The 15,423-nt window shown below is 38.0% G+C and overlaps 2 protein-coding genes across 2 annotated transcripts; both read left to right on the top strand.

Annotated features, from left to right (window-relative positions):
- Positions 1-2,424: 2,424 nt before the first annotated feature.
- LOC122660184 (inositol transporter 4-like) lies at positions 2,425-5,640 on the top strand. The gene is made up of 6 exons (XM_043855383.1): positions 2,425-2,623; positions 3,360-3,430; positions 3,742-4,077; positions 4,194-4,301; positions 4,396-5,010; positions 5,118-5,640. Exons 1-6 carry the CDS (start codon positions 2,491-2,493, stop codon positions 5,637-5,639), a joined length of 1,785 nt encoding a protein of 594 aa, XP_043711318.1. The 5' UTR covers positions 2,425-2,490; the 3' UTR covers position 5,640.
- A 6,992-nt stretch (positions 5,641-12,632) lies between these two features.
- On the top strand, positions 12,633-14,847 carry LOC122659512 (inositol transporter 4-like). The gene is made up of 5 exons (XM_043854615.1): positions 12,633-12,739; positions 12,953-13,288; positions 13,403-13,510; positions 13,605-14,219; positions 14,332-14,847. Exons 2-5 carry the CDS (start codon positions 12,968-12,970, stop codon positions 14,845-14,847), a joined length of 1,560 nt encoding a protein of 519 aa, XP_043710550.1. The 5' UTR covers positions 12,633-12,739; positions 12,953-12,967.
- The last annotated feature ends 576 nt before the right edge of the window (positions 14,848-15,423 follow it).

The following is a 15,423-nucleotide window of genomic DNA, read 5'->3' as shown; positions in this document are numbered from 1 at the left end:
AGCCAGGGAATCGTTGAGATCCGAGGTACACTCGCATAGAGGTACATTTAGTACATTTCCATCATTTACAATGTAGTTTTTTTTTGTGATTTATCATTTAGTGTACATACTATAAATGCATGTATAATGTACATTATGTAACTTCATATAGAGAGAATATTCTCTCCTTTTAGCATCTATAACAGAAAGACTGGCTCTTGCCGGACAAGATGGGTGCCTAACACCTTCTCATGCTTGTAACCTGATCCCTTACCCGAATCTCTGACCAAACCATATGGAGTTCTGTAGCCCGTTTCCGTTCATAATGGATAGGGCTACATCTTGTGGGTCCTAGGCCCTAAACCTAGGTGGCGACTCTTCATTGTTTTAATATTTTATGAAGCATGACCCCTACCCCATGATGAGGTGTCAAAACGATACCCCACTTTATCAGACCCAATAGCCTGTCGTCAATAAGACTGAGGAAACCCTCATCGCAAAGGACCACGGTACTTACAACTTGCAAAATACAATTTTTGGGATAATCTATGGTAAAAGTTTTCATGCACGGACGAAAATTGATTGTTGCCACGGGTTGTAGCTATGTTCCTACTGCCCCAATTGTAGGTGTCGATTTAGAATCCAGAAGGGTATTTTGGATAATACTAAAATCTAAGAGGTTATTTGTAAACCCAAAGAGGGAAAGGGATTCTTCCAAGTTTGCGCCTATGATTTGGGGTAGTAGGAAAGCCAAATTTGTTCCTTCATGCATGGCCGTGTATGTGCACCACATGCATAACATGCAGTCAGATTAACATAAATGCCAATCCAAAATGACAAAGCTCCTACACACCTTGTTTGATGCAGTTGATGAGAGAATCTCCAGTGTACAAATACCTTTCCCGTAATCTAGGCTCCGGCTCCTTTCCAGGAAGCTTAGCACCTAGGGCAAGGGTGGGCCATGGAGTTGTGTTGCAAACATCTTGGCGCATGCCTAGAGGCTAGAGATATGTGTGGCACAACCCAACGACTGGATGCTTCCTGAACATGCTGGGCTCTATGGAGACGATCCTATATCCCTATACATGTCTAATTTTTATTTTTTTTTAACAATGGTAATTTGGAATTATAATGCAGGTGGGTCCATTTGTGAAATGATCATTAATCCAATAATAAGTCCAAAATGTGCAATAAATTTCCTCATTCATCTCTGCCACGTTGTGGCTGATACGTAATACTCCATTTAGTTGTTCAAGATTCAAGTTTACGAAAACCGTCATTCACTCTCTCTCTCTCTTTCCAGTGGGAGTGAGGTGGAAAGCTTATCCTCTTCTCCATTAACGGAGTATTATTCGCTTCGAATATAGGGAAACTGAACTGCTTGAATGTGTGCAATGACTGCAATCACTCAACTGTGCGGTTGAGGCAAAGCCAGAAATGGAAAAGACATGTGGAAAAGAAGTGACGAGTTCTAAGGATGAGGAAGTGAAAAATGGAAAGAAACCTGGAACAGTAGTATTGCATGAAACAGTAGCTTCCTCTTATTAAGGGTGGGTGATTAGGTTAATTAATGGCTCTCTCAGTTTTCTTAAAATCAAATTAAATCCTTAAGAGGTAAATATGAATTGGATCAAATGTGTTTGATGAATTGGATCCAAGGTGTTTGATGAATTGTATCAAAGGTGTTTGATGAAGAAAACAAGAAGACACATCTTCTTCACCAACTCAACCCATCCTAACTTTCCAATTAACATATCTTCTTCTCTCTTTGTAATCCATTTATAGAGAAGAGAATAAATGATATTACACAGAACAGAGATAAAGAGAGACAGAAGTGAGAGTTTATTGGAGAGAAACATCTCTTTTTTGGACATACAGTAAACATTTGGAGAGTTAGTCTGTCTCACCCTTAAATCAGGTACAAGTAGTTCTCTCCACCTCTATTAAAGATATCCATTAGAGTTCATTATCCATACTTTCTACCTTCTCTCTGTAATCAAGGTTACCTCTGTAATTGAATGTATGTATAAACAATAATCATCCACAGCTCTCAATAACTCTCATATCTCCCTGTCTGTGATCTGGTAACATTTCTAGATTGTTAGTTTAGTTCCTGGATGTCTTCTTTGTTCTTTATTTTTCTTTTATTACTTGTTATGATGGAATTAATTTTATAAATTGAGTTGTAGTTGGTTAATTAACTTCTTTTAGAGTTTTAGTTTTTTTCTTTTTGCCCTTTTACTTTTTTCAAAAGCCAGAGTAATCATCAGTCTCAAGAACCTTAGAATTGGTTCTCAGACCAGAAAACTCAGCATGAATCGACCAAAATTGGATCATTTGTTTTTACATTTTTTCATGAAATTGAAGGGCATTCTGTCATGACATTTCAGAGAAAACCAGGATCTGATTTTATTCAAGAGAGATAATATCAGATCAGACTTTCTTCTCTTTTGTATAATAGTTTATTCAAGTTGGATTACTTGTCTCTCTGTTTTAAAAAGATTGCATGCAATGGAGGGTGGTGTTCATAAACCGGATAAAACAGAATTCAGAGAATGCTGTTTGACAACTTGGAAGCAGCCTTACATCATGCGTCTCGCCCTATCTGCAGGCATTGGAGGATTCCTCTTTGGCTATGACACTGGTACATATCAAAATTTTCTTGATCACCTAAATTCTTACAATCTTGGGGCTTATTTCTGTTAGATGTTTCTGCTTGGTTGATGGACATTGTGATTTCTTTACAATTTCTATGTTTTCTTTGAATGGAGCAATCAATCCCTCTCTAAAAAAAGGGCATACCCAGTGCACGAGGCTCTCGCTACTGCAGGGTCTAAGGAGGGTCATAATATATGTACGTAGCTTACCCCTGCTTTCACAGAGATGCTGTTTCCAGTCTCAAACCTGGAGCAACTTTAACCGTTGCACCAAGGCCTATCCTCTTAATGGTCCTCAACAGAGGGTGGTCACCAATAGATTACGCAAATCAGTCTTCAATTCAACTTTCTTGATTTTATTTTCACAGTCAGCAGAAAATCTACCATATTCTATTACATAATTAGTCTAGACCAGTCAAGAATTAATTTGCTGGTAATTAAACTTGGGGAAGTAGGTTTCTGTCCGGGAGTATGGACTCCCATGTGTCTATCTTTGTCATCCTCAAAACAAGGGGGCAGAAGTGTCTTTTCATATGGGGAGGAGAGTGATAGACTAAAGGAAATGCTGGCGTAAGCCACAATCCCGAACAGAGATCTTTTGTCCTTAAACTAGGTTGTATCTCTCACCCAACTTACTTAAGCTCACTTGATTTTTCACAAATCTTAGTTCTTTATGGATAACAGTAATTTGATCAAACTCTCATGTTTTTTGTTGCCATGTAGGAGTCATATCTGGTGCACTTCTTTTTATTCGAGATGATTTTCAATCTGTTGATAGGAATACAGTTTTGCAAGTAAATCTCTCTCTCTCTCTCTCATACATACCCCACTTATTATTGGGAAAATCTAATCTTGTTGTAAACAAAATTGGTAATCTCACTTTTTTTCCCTTTTAGTGTTAACACATTTCTTTTTTCAATGAGGGTAAATCCTGTCATTTCACATAAGCATTGATAGTTTTTGAAAATGACACTTAAATAACTTTTCTTAATAAGACGAGGGACAATCAAAAGAAGGTTATAACTTCTCGCTTCACCACCTTGGTGACTTAAAGTTACACCCTTTATCATTTAATCCTTATATCTCATGTATGTGCTGCTGGCAGGAAACCATTGTAAGTATGGCCGTCGCAGGAGCTATAGTTGGTGCTGCACTTGGCGGACTGACGAATGACAAGCTTGGACGGAGATATTCGATCTTAATAGCTGATTTTTTGTTCCTAGTTGGTGCAATAATCATGGCTCTTGCTTGGGCTCCATGGGTGATACTTTTGGGGAGGATATTTGTGGGATTAGGAGTTGGAATGGCTTCCATGACTACACCTCTATATATTTCAGAAGTTTCTCCTGCTAGAATTAGAGGTGCCCTTGTTAGCACAAATGGTTTGCTACTAACAGGAGGCCAATTTTTGTCAAACCTTCTTAATCTTGGTTTCACCAAGGTATGCTACCCAAAAACCACTATATATATCAATTCAATTTGGATAACCATCCTTTGGATAATACCTTCTCTTACTTGGATAACCATCCTTTGGAGGATTTTGTTATATATATATAGGTACCGGGAACCTGGCGTTGGATGCTTGGAGTTGCAGCAGTTCCAGCTTTTGTTCAATTCATATTGATGTGGCTACTTCCAGAATCCCCTAGGTGGCTCTATAGAAAGGTTCGTACCAAATGCTTAGGTTTTTTTTTGGGGGAGCGGGGGATGAATATCCTTCTATTGTTATTATTATGTATTTTCTTTCTTATGTCGACAGAATAAAAAAATAGAAGCTATCAAAATTTTAAGGAAAATATATCACCCTGAAGAAGTAGACAGTGAAGTAGAAGCTTTGCGGTTATCAATTGAAGCTGAAATAGCAGAGGAATCTTCCATTGGCAAAGGAAACATTTTCAGTAAAATAAGAAATGCATGGAGTAATGTGCTAGTCCGCAGAGGACTTATCGCGGGGGTTGGTATTCAAGTGGCTCAGCAATTTGTGGGTATCAATACAGTTATGTATTATAGTCCAACCATAGTTCAGTTGGCTGGCTTTGCTTCGAACAATACAGCATTAGCGCTCTCTCTCATTACATCAGGTCTCAATGCTGTCGGTACCCTTTTATTGATATTCCTTGTAGATAGATTTGGAAGGAGGAGGTTGCTTATCATCAGTACAATTGGAATGGTGACTTCCCTTGTGATGTTGTTCGTGGTTTTTGATCAAGCTTCGATCCATGCTCCTATGGTTAGTGAATTAGAGTCCTCCCATTTTGGCCTGAATGCTACATGTTCAGGTTACTCGACTGCCAATGATGCATTGTCTTGGAACTGCATGAATTGCTTGAAGGCTTCTTCGGTGTGTGGTTTTTGTGCTAATGGAGTTTACAAAGTAAGTTTTTCTTTTCTAAGATTTTGTATTAATTAACAAACTGTGAACTAATTTATGTTTGGGAGAATGGTTTTCTAATTACTCATTACATTTTGTTATATATTCAGGTTAATCCAGGTGCATGTCTAGCTTCGAATACAATTACAAAAAGCGACTGTCATGGGGAGAATCGTGAATGGTTCACTAGAGGATGCCCAAGCAATTTTGGCATCGTCGCAATACTCGGCTTAGCATTCTATATCATTGCTTATTCACCAGGGATGGGAACCGTTCCATGGATCATAAACTCAGAAATATACCCCTTGAAATATAGAGGCCTTTGTGGTGGAATGGCTGCAATGGCTAATTGGATTTCAAACCTCATTGTGAGCCAGTCATTCTTAACTTTAACTCATGCCCTTGGCTCTGCCAAAACTTTTCTGTTATTTGGTTGCTTTGCTTTCATTGCATTGTTCTTCATCTATTTCTTTGTTCCGGAAACCAAAGGATTGCCATTTGAGGAGGTTGAAAAAATGCTTAAAGGAGGCTTCAAACCTTGGCCCTTGAATAAGGTCTGTTTGGGTGAACTCCAACAAAAAGAAGAAAAAGAAGAGAAGGGGACAGTGCAAAGTTTGGAGCAGACTCACTAATTTCATTACTTCTTTTGTTTGGTTGATTATTTCTCACGAGTCACTGCCTTTTCTGTATATGGTTAATTGTTCATATTTGGGGAATAATTCATGATTAGTGGAAATAATTAACTTCTTTGTGTTTTAAGATCTTGGAATCCATGCAAATCAAGAACAACCAACTCCATCCAACATGAAATCCATAATCAAGGAATATTAAACACAAGAAATCAGTACCATTATAAAGTGTCTCATATTCTAACCATTAGAAAAGGGATGTTGGTTTATTTTAAATTAAAAAGAGTTTCAAAATATAACTTTTAACGGTTCCGTTTGTTTCAGCGTAAAATTTTACCTGAAAAATTCGGATAAAATTTTATGCGGTAAATTTAACTTCGTAAATGTAAAATTTTACATGTTGAATAGTTTTCCAATGTTTGTTTCTATAAAAAAAAAAAAAAAAAACAAGCATTGGAAAACTTGTATACAAGCAAACTTTTATAAGTCAAATTTTTACAAGTGAAAATTTCAAGTAAAATTTTACGCCGAAACAAACAAAGCGAGCTCAAGGGAGAGCGGTGGAGATTTTTCTATTGGGACCTACATTGCTAGTGTGTTTACCCATTGGTTGGCTTTATCAATTAATCCCACATACCTTCCCTCCCTCATTGAATGTGTATCCCGATACTTAGTTGATCCGGCCTGTATCGGTGGAACGTTACAGATCAAGGTTAAAGTTGTCAAAACAATCAATTTTAAGGAAAACCAAGAGCAAAATCGTCCAATCCGAATCGATCTGTATCACTATTGTATTTTTTTTCAGGGTGATCTATCCCCAATCCAATACCATGCACTTAAACCACAGGTTAAACCCCTAAGATAAGGCATTTTATGTTGTGCAAATAGATTGCAATAACATTGATGAGAGGGGGTAAGAATGGTTGATAATATCCATGTGGGGCCTGATGGGTTCTCCGTATGAAGGAAAAAAAACTTAGGTTTTGACCAAGTTTCGATTTGGTCAAGACTGAGTTTTGGTCGAAACCAGGGATTTTTTCCCATTGATGGAGAAACCAAGGTTTCGACCCCCAAAAAAAGGCTTTTTAGGTCTGATTTTTTGCAGGTTGCATATTTTTTTGACATTTCCAACACAATCTATGAATTAATTTCACCAAAAAATCACTCAAAATGGTATTTGTGGTTATTGACCCAAGCTTGCTAATGTACGCGCTGATACAGACACTAAAGTGGTATTATAAATACTTAGTTCACATAATTTTAAAGTAAATGAACCCTAAATTATACATATTATCCAAATAATATGTACACCACATGTTAAATCACGACCAGTACTGATGTCCTTATTAAGGGGTGTCAACCGGGCGGGTTTGGTTCGTTTTGGCCGGACCTAACTATGCTTAATCAACTTCAAGCCCTGAATTGTGATCGTCCGTTTAGATAATCATGTCAGGTCAGAACGAACTCCATCGATCTCAGGCTATAATCGGGTACGATGATCTAGGCCTTAACCGGGTTGTGGGCCTGGTTAACTCTTAAAAGATTAATGGCCCGATGTGGTTTCTTAGTTTTGAGTCTAAATTGGCTTCATAGAACATGACAAAGGTTTCGTCTGTTAGAGAATCCGATATGGGTTCTTAAAATTGGGTGAAAAAATGGCTTCTTTTTCAAGATGTCTTCTCTTCCCAGATTGTATTGTGAATATGTGAATCCAGATTGGTCATCTTTGAGTAACATTGCCTTTGCAGATTGTGAAACCACCCCCTATAACCTAAATAGAAGGAACCACTATTCAAAAATTCAAAATCTGGATTTTATTCTCGACTTTAAATAGTCCCTTCTTTCTGTTTGTTTTTGAAGAAGGATAAGAAGGAGCAGCAGGGATGCAAATTGGTGGATTCCGACCAAATGAAGTTATGGTTCGACCAGGTTTCGATCGAACCATTGTTTTGGTCAAAACTTGGACCAAAACCATCGAAACCTGTCGAGTTTATGGATTTTTTAAATTCCCTTCATAACTCGTCTCGAAACCTGTCGAAACCAAGATAATTTGGTGGTTTCGATAGGTTTTGGTCGAGTTTTGATTCCATGCTCTGTAGCCATTTTGATTGATATCGATACAGATCGGCTAATATTTGAATTGATACAACCAATCCATACCGAATATGCGATACTGCTGCTTAGAACCATGGTCATCATTACTCATTTCAATCGTGCATTTTATCGATAACTTATTTGGTATCTAATTTGGGGCTGAGAGAGAGAGATTCCATGTTGATTTGGTCAATATGAAGATTTAAGACCTCCTTTTTATCCAAGGAAAAAGGACTCCCTAAGCCAACGGATCATTTTCCTAACCCGTCCATTTCCCTAAGTTCCTCTAATAGTGGTGATGGGAATGACCACTCTACTGCCGGATCCTTATCACCTATAATTCTGACACCCTCCAACTCCCTACAATCCCTCACATGGGAGTGAAATGACCACTTACCCACTGCCTTGGGAAGTGTGTCCAAGTAGTGGGTAAGTGGTCATTTCAGCTCTCATGTGAGGCATTGTAGGGGAATTGGAGGGTGTCAGAATTAGAAGAGATAAAAATTCCTCTACTGCTTGCCTGAACACATTGTCCGGGTGGGGTCCATCCCCTCCTATAAGAGGGACTTGGGAAAATGGATCGGATAGGAAATGGAGCAAATAATTTTTCCTAACCCAGTTGGGTTCCCAAAAATCCTCTGCAGTGTGATGCAGTTAGGGGTGGAGTGGTCGACACCTGACAGATGCGATATCCAACGGTGCCGAGCTCGAGAAAACGAAATGGGTCAATGAGCTCGGATTGTTGATGGGTTTGGTTTGGGGTTCAAGGTGGTTCAAACAACCATCTCATGTGGTTTTCAAAATATTTTGAGTTTTTTTAACATCAACCGTTGGGTGCATGTCAAGCCAAGTGGTGCACTATGAGCTCCCAGAAATAGGATGGAAGTACCAACTTCAGAAGTAGAGGAACTGGACCCCACCTATATAGTATCCATATAGAATTGGGATCGGCAGATCTCTGATTTTCTTCCATCTCCAACTACGAAGCTTTGGCCTTGGCCGCTCTTACACTATTTTTTGGATATTGACTCTATAGGGCAGGATTTGAGCTTTAGCAATTTGGGGGATCCATTCTGTTCACCAGTGGTGTTTAACTTAGCTAAAAAGGCCCAAGAAACAAACAATACTTATGTTTATCCTTCTCTTTAGCTTAATAAATTTCTTTTTTATCATCAAAAAAAAAAAAAATCACCCATTTTATTGTCAAATTATCCATATTCCCCTCTTTCCCCTCTACGGAGCTGTGGTGACTGGGTGAGACACTCCACTAACCTGCCCATCCTCGGACAACTAAACTTTTTTAAGATGGAAATCTCTACCAATTGAAATTCAATCTTATATACATGTGGTAAAGTCTCAATGTTTTCATTTCCAAATTCCTAACTAGGGATGTAAATGGACGGAATTTGGATCAGATACGGATCAAATGTGATCGGATCTGAATATTTTCTGGCCGAATATGGATACCTCTAAACGGATTCGGAATTTTGATCATTCGTTTATATCTCTGCCTTCCGTAACCCAGATCTTCCTCCCCCTAGATACTACAATAGTAGAAAATCAATGAAATTCATCTTTGTTTTTTTTTAAAGTACAGATTCACAGATAGTCAGATCTATTGAAAATATATATATAGATATAGATATCCTCTTTTCCATTAATTGAGGGACTCTATCCCTTAACTACTATTTTGTTTTCCTTTTTCCCCGTCTTTCTGGATCCCGACGTGCATGGCGTCTGGGTCGGGGCTTCTCAGCAGGAGCCCAATCCCCTCTTTCCCTCTTTTATCGGAAGCCATCTCTTCCTTTTTGGGTTTTTTGAATTATCCATGAATGGATAAGACTAACCATGTAAAATATTTTGTTTCATTTGAGATTGAATAATATCTAGATAATTTACTATCTAATTGTAAAATGCGATTAATTTAATATTTTTATAAATATATATAATATATTATTAAATTATTTTCATTGAAAAAAGTTTTCATACACGGCTGTGCAAGCCGTATATCACAGCCGTGTATGTGAGAGGGTCTCTCACAAAGAGTTGGAAAAGTCATAACTCCCACCTTCTCACCCTATTTTTATTAGGGAAAATATCGCGTACCTCCCCTGAGGTATGACTTATGTACACTTTTACCCATGAAGTTTGGGAAATTCCATGTACCTCCCTTGCTTTCCAAACCAAGTAACAAAAACACCCGCTCGGTTAATTGTAGACGTTAAACGTTAGAATTTTGATTTAAATGGCCAAATTGCCCTCATCTTCTTCCCCAAATTAGGGTTTGAAACCCTTCAATCCTAAACGTGAAATAAGGAACCAGAAAGGAAAATAGGGGAAAATCCCCTTTGATCGTTGCTTATCAGCGCCAGCCATGGCCAAATTAGCTCACGAGTGACCTTTAGATCTCCGACGAGTGGTAACCATGTTCCAGCGACCTGTATCCTTCCTGCAACCCAGCCCCACCCCCAAAAACTAAATCAAAATGCCGAAGAGATGTTGCAGAGAAGAATAAAGCGGTTCTTCAGTAAGCGAATCTTCCTATTGCTTTCTCCTTCGACAAATACAAATATACAATGGAGTCTCTTTGAGTTTCAACTTTCAGAAATGTGAATAGGAAGAAGCAATTTAATAAGAAGGAATGATTAATGGAGTGAGAGCGTAAATAAGAATGTTTAAATATAGGATTAAGAACAAAAAAGCGATACAAGTACACAATTTTTTCCTTTTTTCCGCTGGATCTCCACCAAAGTACATCTTGTTTTAGAGAATTTCTCACTTCCCACCCTCTTCACTCCCTTCTTGGCGTTCTGGAGTCTCGTTAACTTAATTTGGTAAGGGCTATTATCAATTAGAAGAAGAAGAATCAGCAAGAGGCAGCTAGTTCTGTTTTTTGAAAACCCTAAAAAGTTTTTTTCCCTGATTCACAGTAGCCGATTAGTTATACCAGCATCTAAGGCCAGGATTTTAATCGCTGGACATTAGAGGTCGTTCACCGGAAGTTGTGGAGCATATGGCTACTACGTTTAACCGCAAGTTACAGGTTTCCACCTGTAATTTTGAAACCCTAAACCCATTCCGGTTCCTCTCACTTTCGTTGGCAATAGATCTGAGACTTCAAAGGCATCTCATCTGATGGCTGGCGTCTTTGAAGAGAATAGGGAAGAGGGCTGCGCAGACTGGAGGGTGGCCATGTGCATGAGTCTGCTTTTTTAAATAATGCTTTCTCTGCTTTGTTTAAAAAAGACCCAATTTTCGTTGTTTAAAGTTCTGTGAATAGAAGTGGAGGAAGGAGGGGGGGAAAAAAAGGCAGGGCAACAAAGAGAACAAGGAAGAGAGAGAGAGGATTTAAATGAAGGTCAAGATGGGACCATTAATCTGCAAAACAAAAGCTTGAGAATTGAAAATCTCTTTGGCGCACTCTCCTTTCTGGCCACCTTTCTGGCCATGTTGGAGTGAAGATTTTGTAGAAATTGGTTGAAGCCAGCCAATTTTGGAATCTGCAGGGGAGCATTTGATGCCGGCATCGCAGTCGCCGGAGCATAGTAATCCGGCGACAAAACCAGAGGGCTCTAGGTCTGGATGTTACTAGTGAAGGATTACTATGCTCCGGAGATATAAGATCAAACTTTCTTCTCGATTTTCTTTTGTATAAAAATTTAATCTAAAAGTTGGATTATTGTTGTGTCTCTTTATCTTAAAAAGATTGGATGCAATGGTGGAAGGTGGAGTTCAAAAACCAGATAAAACAGAATTCAGAGAATGTTGTTTGACAGCTTGGAAGCAGCCTTACATCATGAATCTCGCCCTATCGGCAGGCATTGGAGGATTCCTCTTTGGTTATGACACTGGTATATATATGTATTCTCAACTGTTCTTGATCACCTAAATTTTTATATTTTTTGTTGCATTATATATGTTTGTTAATTTTCTTCTGATTCTAAATCTCTGGTCATAACTTATTTGTTACAAGTTTTTTACTTCCACTTTGTCTGTATACTCTATAGCAAAAAAGGGGAAAAAAGTTAGATTGATTGATTAAGCTTTAAAATTCTAGGAGATAGGTTTAAAACTTTTAGGAATTTATTTATGGGAGAGGGTTCCTTGAAAGGCAGCATGGTGCACAGAAGCATCAACAGGGGTTGGATTTCCATCTTTCATGAGGGATGGGGGCAGTCATTTTACTCCCCTTTGTGTCTAGGTGCAAGGGCTAGCTGCATTCCTTTTAGGGTTCTGTTTCCCTTTATTTCTATTTATTTATTTTTGTTGGTGTGTCTATTAAGTGGTGTGCTAATTAACCATTTATTTGTTGTTGCTCACTCTGATATTTCAATAAATTCTTACAACCTTGGGGCTTATTATGTTAGATGTTTCCGCTTGGTTGATGGACATTGTGATTTCTTTGTAGGCTCTTTCTTTTCTTTGAATGAAGCAATTGATCCCTTCAACCAAAAAGAAAGGAAAAATATTAACTTGCCTCTGTACTCTCTATTAATGGTCTTCAATATAGGATGACTTTGTTTTAGATGCTCAGGACCGAGATTCAGATTGGTTTATCCCTGACTTCGTTATGTCTTTTATTATTTTGGCTTTTTGTTTTTCCCTGCTAATGGCATTGCCGAAGGTGGGGAAAACATTTTGCTTTTTTTTGGGACGTAGCTTAGGCCCTTTGTTTTTGTTTTTTGGTTCTCTTCATTCTTTTTAATATATGATCTATTAAAAAAAAAACATAGCTTGATTTGATTTTCGAAGTCAGTAGAAAATGTATCATATTCTATTACATAATTTGTCTTGTCCAGTTCAGAATTTTCTGGTAATTAAAGTAGGTGGTATCTCTCACCCAACTTACTTAAGCTCACTTGATTTTTTTCAAATCATAGTCCTGTATGGATAACAGTAATTTGAACAAGCTCTCATTTTTTTTTTGTTTCTATGTAGGAGTCATATCTGGTGCACTTCTTTTTATTCGAGATGATTTTCAATCTGTCGATAGGAGTACAGTTCTGCAAGTAAAACTCTCTCTCTCTCTCTCTTTCTCAACCTTTTTTTTTTTTTTTTCCCTTTTAGTATAATACTTTTTTTCTTGAATGAGGGTAAATCCTGTCATTTCATAGAGATATTGATAGCTTTTGAAAATGACACTTAAATAACTTTTCTTAATAAGACAAGAGGCAATCAAAAGAAGGTTATAACTTCTCACTTCATCTATGTGCTGCTGGCAGGAAACCATTGTCAGTATGGCCGTCGCAGGAGCTATAGTCGGTGCTGCACTTGGTGGACTGACAAATGATAAGCTTGGACGGAGATATTCGATCTTAATAGCTGATGTTTTGTTCATAGCTGGTGCAGTAATTATGGCTCTTGCTTGGGCTCCATGGGTGATACTTTTGGGGAGGATATTTGTGGGATTAGGAGTTGGAATGGCTTCCATGACTACACCTCTATATATTTCAGAAGTTTCTCCTGCTAGAATTAGAGGTGCCCTTGTTAGCACAAATGGTTTGCTACTAACAGGAGGCCAATTTTTGTCATACCTTCTTAATCTTGGTTTCACCAAGGTATGCTACCCGAAAACCACTATATATATCAATTCAATTTGGATAACCATCCTTTGGATGATACCTTCTCTTACTTGGATAACCATCCTTTGGAGGATTTTGTTATATACATAGGTACCGGGAACCTGGCGCTGGATGCTTGGAGTTGCAGCAGTTCCAGCTTTTGTTCAATTCATATTGATGTGGCTACTTCCAGAATCCCCTAGGTGGCTCTATAGAAAGGTTCGTACCAAATGCTTAGGTTTTTTTTTGGGGGAGCGGGGGATGAATATCCTTCTATTATTATTATTATGTATTTTCTTTCTTATTTCTACAGAATAAAAAAGTAGAAGCTGTCAAAATTTTGAGGAAAATATATCACCCTGAAGATGTAGACAGTGAAGTAGAAGCTTTGCGGTTATCAATTGAAGCTGAAATAGCAGAGGAATCTTCCATTGGCAAAGGAAACATTTTCAGTAAAGTAAGAAATGCATGGAGTAATGTGATAGTCCGCAGAGGACTTATCGCAGGGGTTGGTATTCAAGTGGCTCAGCAATTTGTGGGTATCAATACAGTTATGTATTATAGTCCAACCATAGTTCAGTTGGCTGGCTTTGCTTCGAACAATACGGCATTAGCGCTTTCTCTCATTACATCAGGTCTCAATGCTGTTGGTACCATTTTATTGATATTCCTTGTAGATAGATTTGGGAGGAGGAGATTGCTTATTATCAGTACAATTGGCATGGTGGCTTCTCTTGTGATGTTGTTCGTGGTTTTTGATCAAGCTGCAATCCATGCTCCTATGGTTAGTGAATTAGAGTCCTCCCATTTTGGCCTGAATGCTACATGTTCAAGTTACTTGACTGCCAATGATGCATCGTCTTGGAACTGCATGAGTTGCTTGAAGGCTTCTTCAGTTTGTGGGTTTTGTGCTAATGGAGTTAGCAAAGTAAGTTTTTCCTTTCTAGCTAAGATTTTGTATTAATTAACAAACTGTGAACTAATTTATGTTTGGGAGAATGGTTTTCGAATTACTCAATTACATTTTGTTATATATTCAGGTTAAACCAGGTGCATGTCTAGCTTCGAATACAATTACAAAAAGCGAATGTCATGGGGAGCATCGCGAATGGTTCACTAGAGGATGCCCAAGCAATTTTGGCGTCGTCGCATTACTTGGCTTAGCATTCTACATCATTGCTTATTCACCAGGGATGGGAACTGTTCCATGGATCATAAATTCAGAAATATACCCTTTGAAATATAGAGGCCTTTGTGGTGGAATGGCAGCAATGGCTAATTGGATTTCAAACCTCATTGTGAGCCAAACATTCTTAACTTTAACCCATGCCCTTGGCTCAGCCAAAACTTTTCTGCTGTTTGGTTGCTTTGCTTTCATTGCATTGTTCTTCATCTATTTCTTTGTTCCGGAAACCAAAGGATTGCAATTCGAGGAGGTTGAAGAAATGCTTAGAGGAGGCTTCAAACCTTGGCCCTTGAATAAGGTGTCTTTGGTTGATTTCCAACAAAAAGGAGAGAAACAAGATAGGCAAGTAGAAGGTTTGGAGCAGAATTAGTAAAGCAGACTCACTGATTTCATTATTTCTTTTGTTTAGTTGATTATTTATCACTAGTGAATGCCTTTTCTGTATATGGTTAATTGTTCATATGTGGGGGACAATTCATGATTCGTAGCAATAGTTAACATCTTTGTGTGTAATATAACTTTGTTTTTGCAATTTAAGAGCAGCCCAAATCTTAGGCATGGCATTTGTTTCTAGGGTGACCTATCCCTGATCCAATTCCATGAAGAAAATCTCCCTTTTGATTAAGCAAGATTCTTAATTGTATATTATATTATGGGTTGGGTTGGGTTGGGTTGGGTTGTTATAATTCTATTTAGAATCTAGATTAAAAGTACCATTAAATTAAAAAATGACCCAATGGGATTAAGAATGAGCTGTGAAATTTGATAGAAACCCTTCTGGCTTTTGCAGAGTATCAATCCATCAGCTCTAGAAAATTTATCCAAAGATAGGGGAGGGGACTGAATTTCATACTCAATTTTAATATAATAGTATAATACCGTACTATGTATGTCTATGCATCCTTGTATTTTTCAGTCATACGAGTGCATGTCCATGCACATTGAG

This window comes from Telopea speciosissima, chromosome 4 (assembly GCF_018873765.1).
Source record: "Telopea speciosissima isolate NSW1024214 ecotype Mountain lineage chromosome 4, Tspe_v1, whole genome shotgun sequence".
NCBI lineage: Eukaryota > Viridiplantae > Streptophyta > Magnoliopsida > Proteales > Proteaceae > Telopea > Telopea speciosissima.
The sequence above is the reverse complement of the archived record's forward strand: the minus strand, read 5'-3'. Positions and strand labels throughout refer to the sequence as shown.

What these genes read in the sequence shown, in the direction of transcription:
- LOC122660184 (XM_043855383.1), top strand. Translation starts at nt 2,491, where the DNA reads ATGGAGGGTGGTGTTCATAAACCGGATAAAACAGAATTCAGAGAATGC. An exon ending in CCTCTTTGGCTATGACACTG is followed by an intron (nt 2,624 to 3,359) that starts GTACATATCAAA and finishes GTTGCCATGTAG; the next exon opens with GAGTCATATCTGGTGCACTT. An exon ending in ATAGGAATACAGTTTTGCAA is followed by an intron (nt 3,431 to 3,741) that starts GTAAATCTCTCT and finishes TGCTGCTGGCAG; the next exon opens with GAAACCATTGTAAGTATGGC.
- LOC122659512 (XM_043854615.1), top strand. Translation starts at nt 12,968, where the DNA reads ATGGCCGTCGCAGGAGCTATAGTCGGTGCTGCACTTGGTGGACTGACA. An exon ending in TTAATCTTGGTTTCACCAAG is followed by an intron (nt 13,289 to 13,402) that starts GTATGCTACCCG and finishes TTATATACATAG; the next exon opens with GTACCGGGAACCTGGCGCTG. An exon ending in GTGCTAATGGAGTTAGCAAA is followed by an intron (nt 14,220 to 14,331) that starts GTAAGTTTTTCC and finishes TTATATATTCAG; the next exon opens with GTTAAACCAGGTGCATGTCT.